Below are 24239 nucleotides of genomic sequence, written 5' to 3'. Positions count from 1 at the left end.
AGCTCCATTGTGTGTACACAGAAGCATGGTCCGATCCACCAATTTTACATTGACGTTGCAGTTATCATCAACGTTGTGAGCTGATCAACTAGAGTAATAGCAGAACAAAAATGAGGTGAATATTGGTGGAGCCATTCTGCACTCTGGGAATCATGTTCAAAGCTGTACTTGACCTCTCATTTAATCTTACAAAAATCCTAGTAGGAACCAGGCACCAGTGGCTCGTGCCTATAATCCTAGCTACTTAAGAGGCTGAGCTTGGAGGATTGCATTTCGAAGCCACCCTGGGCAGGAAAGTTCATGAAACTCATCTCCAATTAACCACCAAAAAGCCAAAAAGAAAGCCAGAAGCAAAAAAGCTCAAGGACAGCCCTCAGGATCTGAGTTCAAGCCCCGGGATCAAGAAAATAAATAAATCCTAGCAAATCCTAGTAGGTAAATATCTCTACATCTAATCAAAGAAACTGAAGCATAGAAAGGTAGATAACTCATTCCTAGTCAGGACACTTACAATGGCCGAGCCACAGACTTCCCGTCTGGACTCTAGCAGCCATGGTCTTAATTCTTGTACCAATCCTCTCTCTCCAGATTTTGGGACAGGAATCTCTTCATGTCCTTAAAAATCATTGAGTCATTTCAGATTGACACAACCAATATTTCTCCTGAAAAGAACTACATTTTTGTGTGTGTAGAGAATAGCTTTGATTCATATTTTTAAGTCTTTTTAATATAGTGGGGATCATAGGCTTTACTGCCCATTTAAATCATCTGAGGAACTTTATTAAAAGTATCACACACAAACACATATGAAATCAGAATTTCAGGAAAGCCAGGCACAAGTAGACCTTTTTTTTTTACAGGGGATCGCGGTGCAGAGGGACATGCTTCAAATCTGCTGCTTTACTGTGGCATCACAGAAGACCACTGAATGGTTTTTGCCTTCAGTCTGTTATATCTCATATACTATAGCCTGTGTAATCTTGTGAAAGGAGGAAATAACTTTTTTTTGGTCAGTCGAGGGGCCAGAACTCTGGGCCTGGGCGCTGTCCCTCAGCTCAAGGCTAGCGCTCTACCACTTGAGCCATAGCCACTTCTGACTTTTTCTGCTTATGTGGTGCTGAGGAATCGAACCGAGGGCCTCATGCATGCAAGGCAAGCACTCTACCATAAGCCACCTTCCCAGCCCCGGAAATAACTTCTTAATGTACTTTGGAGGTCATGACTCTCAGACCATACTTAGAGAATTGTTGCCTTCCATTCCACCAACTGAATGTATTTGAACACTAGTGCTCTTACCTGTGTCTTCTCCCTTGTCATGACAGCCCTCTAAAAGAGACAGGACTTTTGTCACAGACAAGAAGTTCAAAGTAGCTAACTTTTCTGAGTCCACAAAAGGAGCATGATTTAAAATCAGGATTTCAATATTAATATTCTAAGTCCCAAACTTCATTACCCTATGGTACTCTGGACATGGGGGGGGGGGTTGAACTTTATACTCAAGAAAATATACAAATAGGCTTTTATTTATTCTATGGGGTGGAAGAAGCCACTATCTATAGGTAATGAGTGAAGGTGAGGAATGGTAACACCGGGAGAAAACTCTGATTTTTATTTCTCATGGAATAAGTCTCTGGTAAAAAGTATTTGACAATAATTTTTCATCTCTAAATGATATTCAGAGATATGAGGTCCTAGAAGTACTTAAAGGTAAGAATCTTGGAAAACATCATGGCTAGGACTTTTAAGTCAAGCCAACATTTAAGTGGCATTTTGCTATGTAAAGCTGTGTGGCTTTATCAAACTATTTAAATTTTGGAGGTTTTAAATGGTAGCCGAGCTCTGGTCACTCACATCTGTAATCCCAGCTACTCAGGAGGCTGAGATCTGAGGATTGTGGTTCGAAGCCAGCCTGGGCAGGAAGGTCTGTGAGTCTTATCGCTAATAAACTACTCAGAAAATGCCAGAAATGGCACTATGGCTCAAGTGGTAGAGTTAGCTAGCCTTGAGTACACAGAGGCTCAGGGACAGTGGCCAGGCCAAGCCCCAGGACGGGCAAAAAAAAAAATCTCATACTAAATTCCTAAACAAAGTCCCTATCTACCTAACAGGTTTGCTGTAAACCTTCAAAGGAACATGTAATATGTGACATGATTTCATCAGCATTTGGAATTTATGAATCACTTAGTAATGGCAGAAGTTATTCAATGTTTAGTTCAGATTTTCTTCCTTTTTACACATCACCTACTTTATCAATTAGTAGCTGTGTGATTATTTGGAGCCAGTTTCCCTAGTTTTTTGTTGGTGGTGGTGGTGGTCGTGGGGTTTGAACTCTGGGCTGGGCACTGTCCCTCAGCTCTTCAGCTCAAGGCTAGCACTCTCTCACATGAGCCACAGTGCCACTTCCAGTTTTCTGGTGGTTTATTGGAGGTAACAGTCTCACAGACTTTCCTACCTGGGCTGGCTTTGAACTGTGATCCTCAGATCTCAGCCTCCTGAGTAGCTAGGATTACAGGCGTGAGCCACTGACACCTGGCTTTCCCCTACTTTTTGAACTTTAATTTCTGACAGTATAAAACACAGCCAATCTATATTACATGTAAGACAATCCATACTACATTTAAAACTCTTGACACAGACAGTGCTTGGCATGTAAGCAAGTATTCAATTAATGTCACTTTCCTAACGGTTAAAAGAAAGCTCTTGAAGACAGAAAGCATTATATGCTTCAATACTTAAATTTACATTTCCCTTACAACTAATTATAAGTACAATGTTGGAAATTCCTGGGCTATAATTGAATTCTATTTGCAATTAGATATTTAACCTTACTTCTGCAGATCCATGTATTTCTCTACCTCTGCTCTGAGACAAAAGCCCACTAATAGCAGATATGTGTAGATGGCAGGGCCTTACTGAGGAGCTGGTAACAGGCCGCAATGTTACTTCCTAATTCCAAAAAGCTTGCTATCATCGCATGGATGGAAGAAAGAGTGAAAGCGTAGATATTTCTCATGACACTGCAGAAGGTGCAACAATCATAAAAACATTCTCACTTCCAAGAGACAGAGTCCAAGGGCTGAGTAAGGAAAAGACTTAAATAATTATAGTGTACTGTCTAGTCTTCATAACAAGGCAAAGTCATTCAGGGATTTGAAAAACTGGTAGGAGAAGAAGGGAATAGGAAAATTTTATATTGGGTACTCACTAAAGAAAAGTTGGTGTGCTTTTATGTAGACTACAAGAAAAGATCATCTTTGGGAACTAAAATACCATCAGATGATGGCAGAACGCTGTCAAAAAAATTGAATGTGTGATAATAACATATCCTCAAACACTAAACTGGGGGAAATGTAATACATCAAAAAAGATGCCATTATCAAATCCTAAATATAATAGGAATCACAACACAATCATTGGAAGGGCACTCACACCAAATCAATAAAGATAGAGTAAATGTTTATTCATAGAAACTGAACTCAAGTTCATTTAGGAGGAATCACACATAGTGTTGAAGTTATCTCACTAGCCACAAAGGCCATATTAACAAACATCCCAAAGTTAGGGGGAAAGAGGACTAAACCAGACACCAATGCAAAGATCAGGTTGTGCAATCCCAATTCCAGCCTCTTTCAGGCCGCACATCTGCACATCCAGACCCTGCTCCCACACACAACCTCTCATTCACTCCCTATCTGGGCCCAAACCTCAGGCCTCACCATCATCTGCAACCCAGCCCCAATCTCAAATACAACCATGTTGAGAATGGAGGCTTCCAAGACATGCTTAGGTCAGTAGAGCCCTGCCCTCATGGAGAAGTGAATGCTGTTGCCACGGGGGCGGGATAGTTCTTGCAGGAATATGTGCCTGGTACCAGAGGACTTCCGCTTGGCCTTCCGCTCTCTCCCATACACACACCCTCCCTTGCCCTCTGCTTTCCTCCATAAAATGATGCTGCAAAAAAAAGGCCCTTGCCAGATATGGGATTTTTGGCCTCAGACTTCCTAGTCTCCTGAACTATTATAACCAAATCTCTATTGTTGTTGTTTTGTTTTGTTTTTACAAACTGCTCAGTCTCAGACATTCTGTTATATAATCGTCATCCCTGTCGTAACCACGCAAGCATTTCAGCAGCACAGACCCACAACTAGAATCTTAAATGGAAGACAGTTTCTCTTTCTACTGCCCTACTTGCTATAACATTTTAAGAGATGAATGAATGAACTATCCTTGAGTATTCTGGATTACCACAGACATTAGTACCTCTATTCAAACAGTAGCTTGTTCCACTAACAACATACTTCATCTTTTTCTTTCTTTTATTTTCAATATGTTTTTTATTGTAAAAATACTGTATAGAAGGGTTATACTTACATGAGTAAGGTAACGAGTACATTTCCTATCGAGCATTGTTGCCTCCTCCTTTGTTTTCCCCCTACCATCCTTTCCTTCCCTCCCCAACTACCCTTTCCCCCCACTGAAGTTGTAAAGTTCGTTTTCAACATAGAGTCTTCTACATCTCATTGTTACAATGGGTCAACCTGTACCCCTATTTAAGCATTTTATTTTTCCCCTCCCCAAATTAGAAAAGTGTATATACAAGATGCAGGGCACTGGAATCAAATACAGTGAAAACAAGGGTTATACCATGAGGGAGGAAAATACCAAAGAAACAAAAAAACCCACATAGTACATTAAAAACAATAGCAAGAAAGAAAAAAACACTGTGTCCCTGTCTTGGGGTTCATTTCGCTTAACATAATCTTATATGGTCATATGTACATAGCTTCGCTTCATCTTTTTTTCTTGCACCAAAATCACCCTCCCCAGAACTACTTCTATTCGCTGCTTTCAGCCACATGATTCCAACCCATGTTAAGAAAAGAGGGGAAGGGAAAGAGAGAGGAGGGGTGGGGGAGGGGAGGAAGAGATAACCTCAGATTAGATAATAAAGTTGTCATATCCTTAGATTAAATGGACAAAAAATTAATTTATAGTCCTGTGTCCAACAAATCCAGTACTGGATACAGAACTTTTAAAGTAATGGAAAATCCCAACATATGAATACAAAGTTTGCATATGGAGCTGGAGCTGATAATATCTTTGGACAAATATTTCTTTGATTTACTCCCCAGATGTTTAGAATCCTGATGCCACCAGCTTCCTCCATTCTCCTACTTGATCCAGCACTAGGCTTGTCCATGCAGCTCTCTCTGTTACTGAAGAGGGCAGCTAGGGAACTAGACCCATGGAAGAAACACACTTGTTCACAGGTACAAGTGCTATTTCAATTTCCATACCCAAATGGAGAGAAGGCTCACTGTTGCCTCAAGTGAATGAGCGATATTTCCAGCCATCTCTGCTAATCTGACATGAGACATAACATGATACACTAGAACCCTCAGTGTGAGCAGATAAGTGCAACACCCCTAAGAACATGTGCTCAATGATTCTCTGAACCACTGCATGGATGCTTCCTCCCTACCTATTACCCCTCAAAGCAAAGCAGAAAGGTAAAAAGTTCTAACAGCCTAGCCTTGGAGAATTTCCAATGCTCTTTTACCCCTTAGGGACCCACTACCCACACCTGCTTGCAGGGTGGGGGCTGCAGAAGTTCTTCTAATTAAGGTAGCAAGAAGGGCACTGTGCTGTCCCCTGGGGGTGTTTTTCAAGAAGTGAAACCTGTTGGTGTAGCAGAAACTTTTTCTCTCTCTTGGCTCTGGTTAAGTTCATATTAAACCAAAGTAATTGGAGCAAGGTAGCAGCAGTACTGATTTCCTGTCACCTGGTATCTACTAGAGATAGCACCCCCTGGCCTGGTCTATTTCATTCGCCCTCAAGTTCTTGAGCCGCCAGAAGCAGCAAACTGATCAGCCCTTGGAGCCTGGAAGCCTTGAAAATTGGAAGTCGTGGAAATTCAGGTAAAATCTGTGAGTTTGATTTGTTTAAAAGGCTGAAAGAAATGGAATACTTGGGGGGAGAAGTATGTTAAGTAAGTCAAGCCCAGAGAGAGACAAAGGATCCATGTTTTCCCTTCTATATGGAAGCTAGATTTTAGCTTACAAATTCCTAAGTAAATGCATTGGGTGGAATGCGCCTGTATATAAATGTATTACCGAAATGTGGTAGATTCAAGGGAGATCTCAAATAGTATAATTCCTTGAGAAGCCAAAATGAAAAACACCAGGAAACAGGTACGTGAAAGTAGTAGAGTGTGGTTGGGGGAAAAGGGGTACACAAATGAAGAGGAGAAGAAGCAGGGGGAAATGCAGCCAAGAATCTAATATACATCCTACAACATGAAGAAGAGTAACGGAAGGGGTGAATAAGGAAGGGAAGATTGAGCGTGTTAAAAGAGGTGACATTAATCAAGCTATATTGTATTCATACACTGTGTTGTTAAATGGCAAAAAAATGAAAAAAATAAAGTGCTGAAATGAGATGATAAAGAACTAGGCGGATTGGAGATTCTGTTTCCATTCTTGGAAGACTTTCTTTAGTCAGACTTTCTAATAGCACCGTGGTTTGATCCTGGTGGCCTCAAGGCTTGAAGTCCATTCAAGTCTCTTAACTGTTCTCTTCTCCAAAACTATTATGGGCAGTCAATTCAGGCTACAAAAGGAGTAGATGCAGCATGGAGACCACAGCATGGTTTCTACCCTTATGTATTCCAACTGGAGCTCTAGCCATATAAGTGAGTTGCTAAACCCCTGCACGTGTCGGCTTGCTTATCCACAAAACAGACAATAAGTATTGCCAGTATGTCATGAATACTGAATGAGTGAGCTAAAAAACACAAAAGCCTTTAGAATTTTTTGATACTAATACTAAAATGGAAAAAAAATCAGTCATGGTCACAGAAAAATAACTCCAATCATTTCCCCTTAATTGCTTTTGTCTCCAAAGATAAACTAAGACATGTAAATACACCCAGATGATGTTAAACTTTAATGCTTATATATACAGGGGATGATGGACACTAAACTGAGCACAAAATTGTACCTTAACCTAGAAGACAGGAGAGGGGGTTCATTTTAATCATATCATAATGGGTTCCTGAGGCCAACCAGTGAGAAAGAGAGACAGACAGAAAGACAGACAGACAGACAGACAAACAGACAAAGAGTCTGTTTCTGAGAGAGGGAGAAAGAAAATTGTCTTTTCATTTCCTTTAAAATGGCTTGTTCTTACCGGGTGCTGGTGGTTCACACATGTAATCCTAGCTAATCAGGAGGCTAAGATCTAAGGATCACTGTTCAAAGCCTGCCTGGGCAAGAAAAGTCCGTGAGACTCTTATCTCCAACTGACCACCAGAAAACTAGAAATGATGTTGTGGCTCAAATGGTAGAGCTCTCTCCTTGAGCTGAAGAGTTCAGGGACAGCACCCAGGCCCAGAGTTCAATCCCCATGACTGACAAAAACAAATGGCTTGTTCTCACTGATGGGCAAGTGAAGTGAACTTATCATCCTTTAAACCAGCATCTTGAGCACCCATTTAGTGGAAGGAACAGAGTTTAGTGTTCTATTGAACATGTATTGAGGTCATACTATGCAGAAGATGGGCTCCCTATGAAATCCTAGTAGGACACTGAAAAGAAATGAATGAACAGTATCAAATGCAAAAAAAGCTTTGGACTTAGAAGAAATCTTTTCAATCAGGTAAGGACAAGGATGGCTTCGGGGAACTGAAGAGGGAGGAAAAGGGCGTCTCCAGATTGAGCAGATTCAGAGAAGACAGAAGACAAGTCCAGGCCAGTGGCTCCAGTGGAGCCACCAGCTTTGGAAGTTATGTGCAAGTCAGGTGGAGCTGAAGAGCAAAGGGCTAGAGAGGCCAGATAGAGAATTTCTCTAATAAGCAAGGACAAGACAGCAAAAGAATTTACACTGAGAAAAAGCATGACTTAAGCAGTGATTTAAAGTTGGATCTAGTAACCCTGTGTAGGATATATTAGAAAAGAAAATGACAGCAGACAAAAAAAAAAAAAAAAACTTTTGGCCGGTGCCGGTAGCTCAACATCTGTAATCCTAGCTACTCAGGAGGCTGAGATCTGAGGATTGCAGTTCAAAGTCAGCCCGGGCAGGAAAGTCCATGAAACTCTTATCTCCAATAAACCACTCAGAAAACCGGAAGTGGCCCAGTGGCTCAAGTGGTAGGGCACTAGCCTTGAACTGAAGAGCTGAGGGACAGCGCTCTGGCCCAGTGTTCAAGCCCCATGACTGACAAAAAAAAACAAACTTTTGTGCAAAACCAAGAAAGTTCCACATGGCAAGACACATTGCAGAGGTAGAAATAACATTATCTGGCAATTGGTTGAGCATCGGAAATGAAGGAGCTGGCATGAAATTTGGCTCCAACTTCTTAAATCAGGGAGCAAGAGAATAAGGCAATCTGAGGCAACACATGAAGAAAAGGCCACGTCTGCGGCGTGGTCTTTAAACACTGTGAGCAGTCTCAGCTGAATGCCTCGGATAGAAACTAGGTGCAAAGTATAGAGAGGTGAGTGGGTGATGAGGAAGTTGGGGGAAAGGGTCAAATGTAAAGCATTAAAGAATCTGAGGTAAAGGGGAAATGGAGAAGTGCTTGGAGCCATTCTAGACTTAAGAAAGGAGGCTTTGTGTTTGGGGACACTACATTTTAGTCATAAGAAAGGTTCAGTAATAATAATTTAAGTAGCAACACTTTAGTTGTACAATAACTTATGTTACCTAAACAATAGTTTGTATTTGAGTAAGGTACTTATCCCAACTCTACAGAGATCCCAAATGTAGCACCAAAGATGGAATTAACTTTCCTGCCAACAGAGTGAGAGACTGTACACAGCATGGGAGAAGCAATTCACTGAATGGGTAAAGGTCTTGGTGGAAAAGAAATCACAGATAAGAATATTTATTCTCAGAGATAAGTGCACAGAGCTGAAAGGATGAAAATGCAAAGCTATTTTGAGTGGCAAAGGAGGAAGTGGAGGTAACAAGGAAGGCAACCTTGAACGTCTCAGTATGTGATGGAGTTATTGGACCTACAAGTCATTGCTCAAACCCAAACCCACAGACTGTGAATGCTTCTTCAGAGGATGAACACAGAAACAATAGCATCTTTGAAAATAAGAATTTTAATGTAGAAATTGCTGGAGCTAATAAAATCAGTGTGTGTGTGATCAGCTGACTCATTATTTTAGGATCAGTTCAGATTTTAGTATCACTAAAGATAAAAATCCTACGGTTAGTCCACAATATACCAGCTAGTCTTTGAAATGCATTGGTATATGTGAATGTGCCCAGAACACAGGAAGAATGTGGTGAATGCTATTTGCTATTACTCATGATTTGCTTCTGATGTGAGAAGGTGATTTACAATGTCCAGCTCATTTCAACACTCACTAACCTTTTGCTTTTGATATTTATTATTGATAAACTACTTAAATGAATTCTTTTTGTTTTCCCTGAGCCCTGTAAATCCTTCTTTGGGGAGCGGGGGTGTCAAATCTTGTATCTCATTTAAAGGAACCTGAGAAATCCAGATCATTTATCTTACCAAAGTCCCACAGAACTGCAAGTCTGCAGATACTCAAAAATGTTCAAAAACAGATAATCAAATGTTTTACATCTGTAGCTATATTATACTGACATTATTTATTTCTAGAAGTTCTGAGGACAGAAAATGGCAACACCCAGAAATTCAGTGATTGGAATGTTCCCAGCAGAGCCCATGAAAGGCCCCGTTAGGCTTCAGGCTACTCCCAAAGTAAACCTCAGGAGGGTGTCTTCCCTGGTGGGCCCCACGCAAAGCTTCTTCATGAGAGAATCAAAGGCTCTGGGGGTAAGTCCATCACCTTATACTTCACATTCTAGAGATGCTCTGGCATGCAGACGCTGGTCCTGTGGGCTATGTATAGTCCAACTGGGAGAGATGTGGTCCAAATGATATAGTCTTATGTGTGATGCATTGGCCTAAATCAAGGCTGCACCAGGCTCACTGCAAGGCCATCTTAGGTCCTCTTTGTGTTTGAATCTTAAAGATCTTCTATTCCAAGCCATTTCTAAAATTCAAGGCATGACAGGGAAATATCCTGTGTGGTGGGGAAATGAACATGAACAAGAAAAAGACAGGCCACCCCTACTACTTTCTTTAGGAATCCTGTGCGGTCCCCCAAGTCAGTCCCCAGGGTTCAAACCTCTTCACTGTCCAGCTGTAGTCATTTCACTTCGCAGTGTCCCTTTCCCCCCAGGCTGTCCAGATCATGAATGGACTCTTCCATCTCGCCCTGGGTGGCCTGCTGTTGATCCCCACTGGGGTCTATGCACCCATCTGTGTGACGGTGTGGTACCCACTCTGGGGAGGCACTATGGTAAGTAAGAATAAATAATATTTGTGTAATAAAAAATTCTTTAAAATAACAAGATCGGGGCTATTTTTTGTTAAGGAAGGTATACAGATAGAATAACAATTATTAGGTTGAAATAATTAAGTGGTAAGACAGTGTGACTAACCTGTGTGAGTACCATAGTTGAGCATTAGTAATCACGCTTTGTGTGAACTTTTCAAAGCAAGATGCTCTGCCCAGACCTGTGCAGGAAGGAGGAGTGTTTAAATCAGGGCCTTTTCACAGCTAATTCGGGGCGGGGGGCGGGGGGAGGGAGTAAAGAGGCACTAGATAGCTGGTGCCCAAAAGCAAAAGGAAACAGGAACACCCCATATTCTCCCACCTGCTCCTTCCTCCCTATCAATTCTGATTGCTTACTGTGGCATCTGAACAAATTGGTCTAATCCCCTCAAAATCTCTTTAAGTTTAGGAGTATAGCAACTCTCCTTTGTAATACTGTAGGCGCATGTTTCCCAAACTCATTAACAGAGCTGACTGCATCACAGGGCAGTGATGTCTATCCTTATGGCTGCCACTCTAGCAATGAGTCCAGCACTAAAGTTTCATAAGGAAGACTCTTTACAACAAGGTTTCCCTCCAAAGCAGCTAAGAAATAATCACCATCATTTCTTGTCGTGACCAACATTTGAATGACACTTTTAGGAACTTCAGGACAAGGATTTCCTTCTACATTGACTTCTCCTTGGCATCAAAGCCATTTAAGTTACTCTGAACTCCAAGGAACGTTGTTACTAACTAAACAAATAAAAATAAGTCAGAAGCTGTGGCTTCATGTCTGTAATCCCAACTACCCAGTAGGCTAAGACTGGAGGGATGGTGGTTCAAGACCAGCCCTGGGCAAAACAAAAATTCACAAGACCCCTAGTGGGTGAGGTGGTATGTGCAAACTAGGGGAGATGCATACATAGGTAGGATTGAGATTTTAGCTATCCCAGGGAAAAAGTAAAATGCTATTTTAAGAATAAAGACAAAAAGAGCTAGTGGCATAATTCAAGTAGTAGAAAGCCTGCCTAGTAAGCACAACTTAATGTGAACAAGAGGAAAAGGAAAATCAAAATTTTTAATTCATATTTATTATTTTCTTATTTCATATCTGGAGATATCAGCCCTAAATGTATTTTGAAAGACAGTTAACTGTGGCTGATTATAAACTATGTCAATAAAGGCTAAATCATATTACTATTGTTGTACATTTTTGTTTCAATTTAATGGTCCAGGCACAGAGGTTGCTACCTATCTGGTGTAGCCAGATAACAAAACACAAGTGAACTTAATAAAGTCTGGTGCATAGTTCAGTGAGAGTGGCTAAATATGTAGAAGGCTTTTTTATGACCAGTTTTCAGTGTCAACAAGTGATCTCTCTTTCTCTTTCTTCCTTCTCTTCTCTCCTCTTCCCCCCACTTCTCCCCATCCACCACCTCACATCTCTTTTTTTACAGTTCATTATTTCTGGATCACTCCTGGCAGCCACAGAGAAAAGCCTCAGGAAGAATCTGGCAAGTAAACCAATGTCCTTTCCCACACACCAGAGAAATATTTGTCTTCTTCATTCACAACTAGGACCCTTAAAGAGATCTGGCATCATAGACTAAAGTCTACAAAGCAAAGATCCTTAACTATGCCAATTGTGATTTTTATTCAGGAAAGTACATAAACATGAGATCTTCCAGAAGTCCAGGGAAGTTGTACTTACAGACTTGTCAATACTAAGTATTACATGCAAACAACCCTTTTAATATTTTTAAAGAATATCCTTGAAACAGACATTCTCCAATCAGCTTTGTCTGATTCAGGTTTTAGCTAAGTTAGAACCTTAAGTCATAAACTCAGATACATCAGTTATCTCTAGGATGCTCTGTATTCTTGCTCGAAAATGGAAATAATAGAGGCTGAGAAGGTGGCTCATTGGTAGTGTTTGCCTTGCATGTATAAGGCCCTGTGTTTGATTCCTGAGCACCACATAAGCAGAAAAAGCTGGAAGTGGCACTGTGGCTCAAGTGCTAGGGTGCTAGCCTTGAGCTGAAGAGCTCAGGGACAGCCCCCAGGGCCCAGGCCCCATGACCGACAAAAGAGAGAGAGAGAGAGAGAGGGAGAGAGAGAGAGAGAGAGAGAGAGAGAGAGAGAGAGAGAGAGAGAGAGAGAAAGAAAGAAAGAAAGAAAAAAAGAAAGAAAGAAAGAAAGAAAGAAAGAAAGAAAGAAAGAAAGAAAGAAAGAAAGAAAGAAAGAAAGAAAGAAAGAAATGGAATACTAATTCTGGCCACTCCAGGAAGTCGGCATGAGAATGAAATGGAATAATATGTGTGACAGTGTTCCAGTAGCTTTAAAAAGTTACAGCATGGCCAGGCGCAGGTGGCTCATGCCTGAATTCCTAGCAACTAGGGAAGCTGAGATATGATGATCATGGTTTGAAGCCAGCTTGAGCAAGAAACTCCATAAGATTCTTTTTTTTTTTGGGGGGGGGGTCCGGTCATGGGGCCTGAACTCTGGGTCTGGGCGCTGTCCCTCAGCTCTTCAGCTCAAGGTTAGTGCTCTACCACTTGAGCCACAGCGCCACTTCCGGTTTTTTTTCTTTTTTTTTTGCTTATGTGGTGCTGAGGAATTGAACCCAGGGCCTCATGCATGCAAGGCAAGCGCTCTACCATTGAGCCACCTTCCCAGCCCCTCCATGAGATTCTTATCTCCAATAAACTACCCAAAAGCTGGAAGTAGAATTATGACTCAAATGGTAAAATGCTAGTCATGAGCAAAAAAAAAAAAAAAAAAGCTTAGAGATAGCACCCAGGCCCTGAATTCAAGGCCTAGAACTAGCAAAAAAGAAATAGCTACAGTGTGATGTTACTCATATAACACCTAGAATTCATTCATACATAAAAAGAAGGGTTCCTGTAGAGCCCCTGATTCTGCTGGGTAGGTAAAGCCCTTACCAACAAGGTTCCTCTGAAGAAATTTCTCTCCTTGTACTTTCTCTCACCTACTAAACTGAGTCACTTTCAGTCAGACAGCGTCTAAGTATCTTGTTCCTCTCTAGAAGTGGCCTGAGAAACTCAGTTTTAGGGGAAACAAACTGTTTATGAAGATCAAATTATTCTGTTCTCCAAAGACAGCCTCACCTCCTGTCTGGCCATACCTCCTGAATGGCCATCGGTAGGTCACAGAGCCAGAAATGAAAAATGTGTGTCATAAAATGTCACTGGTAACTGTACCAAAATGTGTCTGTCACCTACTCCTTCCAGTTCTGAGCTTTTCTCATCCCTGCAAGGTGAAACATTCACACACATGCTTTCTCACCCGTGACAGCCTTAATTGTATTTTGAAAGACTGAGATTGCATGAAATTTACATCAATAAGGAGAAGGTAGCCATATCATTGCTGCTGCTTCTGGTTTCTATTTGGAATAAGTAAGAAGACTGAAGCTTATGCTGACAAGGAGGCTAAAATCCTCAGACCTTTGGTGGGATTTAGATGTGGCATTTTTGTGAATCAGGAGAAGGGCAGGTGGGATTTCTTTCTAGGCTATATTCTCCAATGAGAATCATAACTAATTAATAAATCTGTTTGTCTGTTTCAGATCAGAGTAAAAGTGATAATGAACTCATTGAGCCTCTTTGCTGCCATTTCTGGAATAATTCTTCTGATCATGGACATACTTAATATTACAATGTCACATTTTTTAAAAATGGAAAGTCTGAATCTTATTAAAACTCCCGTGCCATATGTTAACATATACAATTGTGAACCAGCTAATCCCGCTGAGAAAAACTCTGCATCTACACAATTCTGTTACAGCATGCAATCTGTTTTCTTAGTAAGTGTGAAATTGAATTTCTCTCCAGGGGAGAAATAGTGGGGTTTTTTTTATTACAAGAATCAACTCTAGACCTAGACTGTGTGAGTCTGTTCCTTAATGCCTCTACAGCTTTAGGCAAGTATTTCACCCATACTCTGCCACAATTTCTTCCACTATAAAGTATACGTATAGTATACCTATAGGTAGACCTGTCAGATAAAGTATAGATATAGTATAAAGTATAGTATAACACTAGTTATAGGGTTGTTTGAAGGAATAAATTAGTAAATGCATGCAAACCACTTAGAACAGTATCTTGTATAAAGTACTATATATGTTTATTAATGGCATTATTATTATTATTAATACCATTAGTGGTATTAATATTAGTAGTATTATTGTTGCTACTATTCTTTAACTTGTTTAGGCAGCAATATGTTTTGAACTCAGGGCCTCACACTTGCTAGACAAGAACTCTACCGTTTCAGCCAGGACCCAAGCCCATTATTAAGTAGGATGAACATGGCTGTCCTAAGAAGCGATAACCATCTTTCTTTTGGAGGAGTTTCACTGTAGAGTCAGGGATCTGCTCCCCCTCTAGGTGTAGAACGGTTTCTTTGGTGTGATCCCATACTACCTAAACTTGGATACAATTTAATTTGGGACTCAGTCATTTTTTTCTTTCATAAGCCATTTGGCTTGTGAAGACACTGTTAGCTGTGGTAGCAGGCCCTCCGGGCAGTTATTATTGTATTAATGACTTGATCTTGTAATCATTTACTTGTAGCAGCAGTCATTTAATGAGCATCAGTCACATTCTCTTCATTTAATTGTAGCAGCAGTCATTTAATGAGCATCAGTCACATTCTCTTCATTTAATTGTAGTCAGCAGTCATTTAATGAGCATCAGTCACATTCTCTTCTATCGGTATATGTTCACCTCCATTCCTGTGTTGTTGTTTTTTCCCTCAGGGCATTTTGTCAGTGATGCTCATCTTTGCCTTCTTCCAGAATCTTGTAACTGCTGGTATTGTTGAGAATGAATGGAAAAGGACTTGCTCCAGGCACAAAGCTGTAAGTAGGAAACCCTCTTGCCATCACATCCTCCTACTAAATTCATATCGACAAAGGACTATTTATGGAGAATGAGATTGGGTAAGACTTGGAGACTAGGAGCTTCTTAAGAAATGGTTTTGTCACATTTCTAGAAAGCAGAGAACACCAATAATGTACACAAATGTCTTAGAACTGCAAAGCAATTTGTGATTAGAAAGATAAAGACTGATTAAAGTCACCAGTTCTTCAATTTCACTTCTAATTTTTCTCCTCTTGCTCCTGCCCTTTTCACCTAATTCACTTTCCAAAACAATAGGCTTTCTAAGAGGCTCTGACAAAGGGAAATATGAATATTCCAACAATGGATCTATTAACTGCTTCAGTACTAGAATGGAACTTAAGAGGTTGTCGCTAATTATTTTGTTTTACAGATGTGGAAAATGTGAGAGAAAGGCAAGGAGAGAAGGAAGGAAGGGAGAGAAAGGTGGAAAGGGAAAGAAAGAGAAAGAGGGGAGGAGAAAAAGAAGGGAAGGAGACAGGAAGAGAGAAAAAGAGAGAGCAATGGTTCCCAGGGTTATAATCACTGAAAGAAAATCAGAACTAGGATGTAAACACCTGTGTTTTGAAGTGTTCTTTTCCTAGGCAGTGTGAGCATTCCAAGGAAAGTGGTAAATCTTCAAGTGGCAAGCCCTTGAACATTTACTCAGACTTGAGTTTTGATAAGTGATCTGATAAAGATTTGAGCATCTGAGGAAATCTTGGTAGTTGGAGGTCTATGATAAATAACATAAGTCGCATAACAACTAGGAAATGATGTTGATGTATAGAGATTATGGAGAAAGGTGTCAATGGAAAAGTCTAGAAAATTTTGTTTCTGTTTTAGAGTGTGGTTTTCCTGACAGCTGAAGAAAAAAAAGAACAGACAATTGAAGTGAAAGAAGAAATGTTTGAACTAACTGAAGTATCTTCCCAACCAAAGAATGAAGAAGACATTGAAATTATCCCAATCCAAGCAGAAGAAGAAGTAGAAGAAGGAGAAACAGAAATAAACTTTCCAGAGCCTCCTCAAGATCAGGAAACCTCCCCAATAGAAAACGATGACTCGTCTTAAACTTCTGCTGCTGCTTTTCTTGTCTGAGCATTAGTGTTTAGAGCTTTTCAGGCCATCATCCACCACTCTGTCGTTGTGTTCCATATTTCCTTCTGATCAGTGCCTAGAGTGCTGCAGCTTTCTGTCTTTCACACTCAAAGAGCGTAGCAATTGTAGCAGATTGTATCTTTGTGGACCTCATTTAAGAAAACTTGCTTAAATTGGAACAAGGGCAAAATAAGTGCTACAGAATATAATCTCCCACCAACTTTTCCTCCAATAGACGTTTTAGTAGTAGTACAAGTAGTTTTTGCACGTCTTTACCAGCAACGTGGAGACTCCGCAGCTGATAGAAACAATTTATGACTGTTTCATCCCATCCCTCTACTATCTTTAACTCTACATCTTTGGCAGCTCCTCTTTGGTATTATTGTTTAAAGGAAAATAAATATAATGAGGAACAATAAGAAGTTAATCACAGATATGTTCTCATCAGGCTCACACTGTAGCACAATCTTCAGATCCAAGGCAGCAGGTTCTGTCAGAGAACCTACTCAGACCAGAATCAAACAAGGCTTGAGAGTTAAACAAAGTGTGAGAATCAGATTTTTACTCCTCAGAAACAAAAATACTTAGTTATGTTATTAGCTGGCAGAGTGCACAATGCATACATGGAATCCTACAGACAGTCTCGGGAGAAAGATTATGCTTAGAAACAGCATAACTAGGGGCTGGGAAGGTGGCTCAGTGGTAGAGCACTTGCCTTGCATGCATGAGGCCCTGGGTTCGATTCCCCAGCACCACATAAGCAAAAAGAAAAAAAGCCGGAAGTGGCGCTGTGGCTCAAGTGGTAGAGTGCTAGCCTTGAGCTGAAGAGCTGAGGAACAGTGGCCAGGCCCAGAGTTCAGACCCCACTACTGGACCCCCAAAAAAAAAATCAGGGAAAAAAAAAGAAAGAAACAGCATAACTAAAATGTCAAATCTCAGATAACCACCTTACTTTTAAATTCCTCTTCATATTCAGAGATACTAGTACCTTGCCTAAGAAAATAATGTTAACCTAGGACGATATTACCATAATCTGCCTACCAGATGCTGTAATCCCTCAGTTCCTGGTATAACAGGCATACAGGCAATGTAATTTACATGTCTTGTGATAGTTCCATTGTGTGAGTGACTACCAATGGAAAATAGTTCCTATAATTATGAAAAAAAAAGAGAACATTTCTCTATGTGAAGTCCCCAAAATTAATGCTTACTGAATAAAACGAGTTCTTTTCTATAACATATACTTGTAACATGAGTGTTTCCTTGTTCTTTTCTTTCATAATATCAGAGTATAAAAGGTTCATTCAGCCTTCAGTATATATTTATAGAACAAAATCTGCATTTAAACAATGTCATAAATACTTAAACAATGTCATAGATATGTGTTAGTATGGCCTTACACTCCCAAGGAAAATAATTATGGAATAGCTCATTAATAATATATTTCTCCCTCTCAACTTTAGGTATAGTGCTCCTACACTGAATTAGAGAATGAAAAAAAGGCAATAACAAGTTGAAGGGGAACTAAAACTAAAATCAGAAAACCTTCAAAAATGCAAGATCCAATTTGTAAAATGCCCCCCACTTCTGCAATATATTTGTTGATTCAAATATGTTCGAAGACTATTGATTTTTACATCTCAAGTAATTAGATTTTTAAAACTTCACATAATTCTTGCCAGGCACCAGTGGCTCACGCTTACAATCCTAGCTACTCAAGAGGCTGAGATCTGAGGATCGTGGTTCAAAGCCAGCCCAGGCAGAAGAGTCCATGACACTCCTATCTCCAATAAACCACTCAGAAAAACAGAAGTGGTACTGTGGCTCAAGCCTTGAGCTGAAGAGCTGAGGGATAGCGCCCAGGCCCAGAATTAAAACCCCACAACCAACCAAAAAAACAATTCACATAACTCTTTATGTTAATACCTTTAATGTCTATCTACGACATTTCTTCCTAAGAATCCAGTAACACTGACCAATAGCAAACATACTTAACCCTACTAAAGCCAAAGATGTGTTCTCTGGCTTTAAATTATATATCCTCTTAATTTTTTTTTTATTGATAGTCTTTTTTTTTTATTTTATTTGAGAACATACTGTACAGAGGGGTTACAATTACATTGGCAGGATAATGCATACATTTCTTACCAAGCATTGCAGCCTCCTCCTTTGTTTACCCTTCACCTCCCTTCCCAGCCTCCCCCCTCCCCCCCACCCAATCATACCCCCCTCCCCCGCCACTCCGACATTGTAAAGCTTGCTTTGACATGACATTTTGTAATTCTCCTTGTTACAACAGGTCCACCTGAATCCTGAACGCGCCCGATCTCGTCTGATCCTCTTAATTTTTATACAATTTTATAATCATAAAGAAATAAATGTTCAGGGGTAGGGCTTAGTAGTAGAGTGCTTGCCTAGCATGCATGAAGCCCTAGGTTCAATTCCTCAGTACCACAAAAACAGAAAAAGCCACAAGTGGCACTGTACTTCCAGTGGTAGAGTGCTAGCCTTGAGCAAAAGAAGCTCAGGGGCAATGCCCAGGCCCTGAGTTCAAGCCCCAGGACTGGCAAAAAAGAAAGAAAGAAATGCTTAAAAATCAATTTCACCTCCAGGCACCTCCCATTGCATTCATGAATCATTATGAGCTTATAAACCATACCTTCATAATTAAGAGGCAAATTGAATATCATCAGAACACAAAAATACATGACAAGGGACACTTTTTGTCTGACAATACTAGGCTTGAATGAACTTGATGTAAGAGCATTCAAACTTCAAGAGCAGATTCTGCTTTTGAGATATCTGATTGTAAAGGAAAGGAGAGAGAGAGAACTCGGTGGTTTGCATAAAAATCTGGATAAGAAATTACTCAGAATAGGCCACATTCATTTAGCAAACTGAACAAGTATCTATGGAACAGCCCCATGTGCTGCCATGCCATGTAGTACTGCTCTAAAGTAAAGGAATACAGCAATGGGTAGTATAGAGCAAACTCCATACCTTCTTGGAGGTTAAAGCATTTGGACATACTAGTCTCCCTCTCACCAGTGTATGGAGTATTGGGTGCCAAGATGCACAGAAAGCTAAGTTTCAGTCACATCACTGCCAACTTACTCAAATCTTATTACCTTATTAACAATGTGTATGTGAGTCTTGCAATGTTCTGGATCTTCTGTCAGCTTTGATAGAAATAACCACTACTGACAATATTGTAGAAAGAAATTTGTGGGATACAGCATCAATGTCAGAAGCCAAATTATTCCATGGCCCAAAGTGTCAAAAAAAGCAAGCAAGCAAGCAAGCTCTTGTGTTGGCCCCATTTTTTCATTGGTTTCTATGGTAAAAGAGCTATATGGTGATTCCTCCATAGTTCTTCGTGCTTTTATCTTTGTAGGAAATGAAACTTACTGAAATTACCTTTTTGCATTTTACAGGAAACAGCTGCCACAAATCTAAGTTCATGACAGGAACAATGTACGTCACAAGATGGTAGAAACTTTATTAAAACTTCTCAAATGAAAGAAACACAAAAATTTTCATTTAAGTAAAGTTGAATTCCATGCTTGTGAAAATAATAAGCAAAGCTCTAGGGAGGATTACCAGTAGCAGATCGTTTGATGGTCAATGTAAAAAGATAAATTCTTTTTTTAAAAACTTCTTTTTCCTAAGTCCCCTTAAATAGATTATACTCAGGAAAGCTCTGAGAAAGACAAACACAATTTTAAAAAGTGTCATCATATAAGGAAAGAGTAGAGAGTTGGGATTTTACTAGCAAGAAAGAGAAATCAGAGATGCAATTAAAATTCTACCCCATTTCCAGGAGGAAGTCCCTGAATATGGAGAATATACTTGAGGCTCCAAACCACTGTTTATACAAGGTGAAATGACAGCTGCTCTTTTTTGTGATCATGCATAAGTATTCAACAAGCAGAGGATGCTTGTCCAAAGTAGTCACACATTTAATCACTGAAGTCTACATTTCAGCCATCAGGATAAGACAAGTCATGAAGAACAAGGAGACAGAGGCAGCCAAGGATGAGCAGTGGTTATACTAAGGCCCCTCTTTTCAAAGCACTTCAGTTTAGAACCATTCTTACACAAAGAACTTTTATCCAAGGACATAAATTTACTTAAGTTTTATTACAAGAAATACAGATGCAAAACTGGAGCTCAAAGACGGGGTCACTTCCTCCAGCTAGTGAGGAAGGAATTGGGATACAAACTTCAGCCTAACTGAAAAAAATTTTTTGCCCTTTCTCTCTGCTCGTAATGTTAAAAAGACAATTCTATCTTCTATCTAAGGAGCCACATATTCCTCTCATTCTTCACTCCCCCCAACCCCCATTTTTTAAATCCTATAGCCTCATAGGTTAAATAGTTTTTTTTCTTTTTTAGTGCTACACAAAAATAATGTCACATCTTATCAACTGTGATGTGACAGATACAATGACATATTTATATACATGACCGACTCCAGAAGGAAATTCTGGCAGAGATATTAAAAATAATAAGACAGCATACATTAAAGGCAAGGGATCTAGAATAAAAGCATTTCTAAGAGGTGGCTTGAGTTAGTTCTATATTTTTCACATTTAGATTTTTTCCATAACATGGGGAAAATCTATTCATTCTGCCTTCCATAACTCAGAAAAGTATCTTTTCTGGTTCAGCCCTGGGGTTTGAACTTGAGACCTAGACTCTGTCCCTGAGCTTGTACTCTGGTGCTCTACCACTTGAGTCATTTATGGCTATTTATGACTTTTTGGTGGCTAATTGGAGAAAATAACCTAATTAACTTTCCTGCCTGGGCTGGCTTCAAACTGTGATCCTCATATCTCAGTCTCCTGAGTAACTAGGATTGCAGGTATGAGCCACCAGTGCCTGGAGAAAATAATGTTTTAGCAAAGCTTATCTGAATTAAAAGAGCAGGCTATATTCACAAAAATAAATTGAATAATACACAAGTTAAGTAATGTGTGGGGTATTCTGTAAAGGCAGGAAGGACGAGGCAGGCCTTGAGAGCAAGTGCCTGAGCTGCACTTTGTATGACTTGCTGCACGAGCAGGAAGTGGCAGGAGGAAGAAGTGACTGGTGTACAGAAATGGTGACTGAGACGGGACTGGCCAGCCCTGCCTGCATTGCCCAGCCCACTCACCTCTGTTCTCACACACTTTTGGGGAGGATGGGGTCTTCCATTTCTGCCACTCTCAATCCCAGAGGAGAACATCAAAGGTCACCACCAAACAGGATTGAGGCTCTCATCCTTTGTAATAGGCGAGGCCCACCAAAGGGCGTGTGAAGAGGGCATTCACTGCCCAGAGTATGGGCCAAAATTAGAACTGCCTCCAAGGCCGGGAACTACCTAAAATCCTGTGTCTCGAGGAATTCCTGCTCAAAGGAAGATGAGGGCTGTTTCTATGAAGCTTTATCCACCAAGATAAAGCTTGGTGGACTGACTGAATTCTAGAGCTCTATATGTCACTGGCTCTGCCTTTCCCATTAGGATAAGTGGAAACCATTTTCACTCATCTCTGCACCTCAACTCCTGCTTGATGCCTGGGGTTAAGGGTATAATGCTTAATTTTCTAGAAATATTCCTAGAATCAGAAAACAGCCCAATTTCCTACAGAAGGAATGAAAGTTAGGTGTCATCACAGATGTAAAAGTGGAGCCTTATTGCTTGGTCCTTACTAACTCTAGGATGCTGGAAAAGCAAATCACTTCATGATGCACTTTAGAATCAATCCATGGAAGTCTTACAAATGGGCCTGTGAAATAGCTAGGGGCATATGATCATATAACATGACATTTATCAAAATGAACAAGAAATGGAAACGAGATTTTTTTTGTTATTTTGCTCCTTGTTTTCCTTTTTTCTCCCTTTTCATTGTTTTTTAATTTCTTTAGAGACTTCGTCTTATATGTAAGTTTATCCACATGGGGGAGAGTAAGGGGAAGCACAGAAATAGTGGGACAAAGGATGAACAAATGCAGCAATGATACTCACTAGACGCTATGTTGAAAATGAACTATACAATTTGTGAGGGAGGGGGGTCAGGAGGGAAAAATAGGAGAAAATGAGGGGAGAGGTGACACTGTTCAAAGAGAAATGTACTCATTACCTGACTTATTTAACTTTCACCCCACTGTACATCACCTTTATATCAAAAAAGAAAGGAAGAAAAGAAATGAGCCTGTGAAATCATACATTCTTAACAAACGTTAGCTATGCTATGGGAATACAGTAATGATAACAGCAACAATTATTAAGTATCGTTTGTGGACCTGAATGTTCATTATCTGCTGACATCATTTTCATGCTTGTCCCAGATCTTTCCAGTGATACCACCGCAATTCCACAAAATGCCGCCAGGGGGTATAACTTTTTCCCAGCTAGTCAGAGGTAGGGGAAATATTTTCTACAACACTTACAGACCCTGGTAGCACATGTTTCAATATGCTGAGTAAAATGTCCATACTGGTTTAGCAGAGACAATTTTTCTTTTAAAAAAAAAAAAAGAAATAAACAGCCAGGCACTCGTGGCCCAGGCCTATAGTCATAGCTGCTCAGGAGGCCAGGATCTGAAGGTAGCAGTTCAAAGCAGCCTAAGCAGGAAAGTCCTTAAGACTGTGATCTCCAATTAACCACCAAAAATAAAAGCTGAGTAGTGTAAAAGCTCAAGTAGTATAGTACCAGCCGTGAGGAAAAAAGGTAAAAGTCAGCAGCAGCCAGACTCTCAGTTCAAGCCCCAGGTCCAATCAAAAAGAAAAAAGAAAAGAAAAATAGAAAAATATTTCAAAACTTAATGATCAGTGACCTCGGTCACTTTTAATTACTATTTAACTCAGTTATATAAGCATTTTTCTATGCTTATGGTTCAAAAGAGATTATGAAATGCTGCCATATCTCCTGTCCTTCAAGAATCTGGAAGATGGGTGAAGAACCAATCCATGGAAACACCACGTTACTAATGGCAACAGCCAGTTATGAGACCAAGGTCTCATCAGAGGCAGGAATCTTACAAAGAAAGACTGACTGCATAGCAGTGAATGTCAAAAGCCACCAGGCAAAGGGAAGGAATTGGGGCTTTTAAAGAACACTATTCATGTTCAACTCTCTTTTCTTGCTCTTTGACCCACATGAATCAGGTTGATCAGAATTCTTTGCTGTTTCTAAAAATGACACTGACCTCTTATTCTTTTAAGTATGTTCTACCTTTGACAAAGATTGCTGCCTGAAATTGTCACTTCTTAAAATCATAATCGCTGACAAATCTTCAGCACCTATTTCCCCATTTAGGAAACTGACTTCTATTTAGAAAAAAAAACAGTAAATATTAATCCACAAGAGAAAGAAAAAAAAGCTCAAAGAACACAAAAGAAAAAACATCATGGAAAAGAAGTCTATACTCAGGTGACTAATTCATTCAACATGCTTTTAACAGGTCTTACTGAGTAAGCCATCTCCTCATCTTAAAGTGGGTGATTTTACAAAATCATGTATGTCTCTGCAAAATATATACTGCCTTGTGTAACTATAAATTCAAATAAAATACTGTCATTAATTGTATGTGGGTATTATGGTTCTGAATGCTTTTTCCCCCTGTACTTTTTATAGTTATCTATATTTTAAGTTTTGTTCGTTTACTTTAACAGACATTAAAATGCAATAAGATACTACATTGATCAGTATCAGAAAAGTCCAAAGGGCCTGGAGAAATGCACACTAAGTGTCTGCAGGTGTCAGAACAGGTTTCCAAACATAAATGAGCGGAAGTACAAAAGCACGGCACATTTCAAATGGACAAAGGGACCTGCCTTTGTGTTCACTGGAAGTTAGTGTATGGGCCATAAATGGACTTTGGAGTTTCCTGGAGAC

At 40.0% G+C, this 24239-nt stretch overlaps 1 protein-coding gene and 1 long non-coding RNA gene across 3 annotated transcripts in view; one reads left to right on the top strand and one right to left on the bottom strand.

The window, feature by feature from the left end:
• Positions 1-10563, bottom strand: part of LOC138833852 (uncharacterized) — a 40910-nt gene extending 30347 nt beyond the window's left edge. Inside the window, exon 1 of the long non-coding RNA XR_011373966.1 lies at positions 10486-10563. This is a non-coding gene — a long non-coding RNA (uncharacterized lncRNA). The remainder of the gene's footprint in view (positions 1-10485) is intronic.
• On the top strand, positions 5757-17599 carry Ms4a1 (membrane spanning 4-domains A1). 2 transcript variants are annotated; one of them, XM_070032235.1, is made up of 7 exons: positions 5757-5918; positions 9641-9814; positions 10224-10343; positions 11819-11875; positions 13948-14184; positions 15139-15240; positions 16106-17599. In XM_070032235.1, exons 2-7 carry the CDS (start codon positions 9656-9658, stop codon positions 16331-16333), a joined length of 903 nt encoding a protein of 300 aa, XP_069888336.1. In that variant the 5' UTR covers positions 5757-5918; positions 9641-9655; the 3' UTR covers positions 16334-17599. The 2 variants fall into 2 exon arrangements, with proteins under 2 accessions (XP_069888336.1, XP_069888335.1); XM_070032234.1 differs by having other exon boundaries at positions 5758-5918; positions 9638-9814.
• Positions 17600-24239: the final 6640 nt, after the last annotated feature.

This window comes from Dipodomys merriami, unplaced genomic scaffold (assembly GCF_024711535.1).
Source record: "Dipodomys merriami isolate MVZ:Mamm:240054 unplaced genomic scaffold, mDipMer1.0.p SCAF_21, whole genome shotgun sequence".
In the NCBI taxonomy this organism is placed as follows: domain Eukaryota; kingdom Metazoa; phylum Chordata; class Mammalia; order Rodentia; family Heteromyidae; genus Dipodomys; species Dipodomys merriami.
The sequence above is the reverse complement of the archived record's forward strand: the minus strand, read 5'-3'. Positions and strand labels throughout refer to the sequence as shown.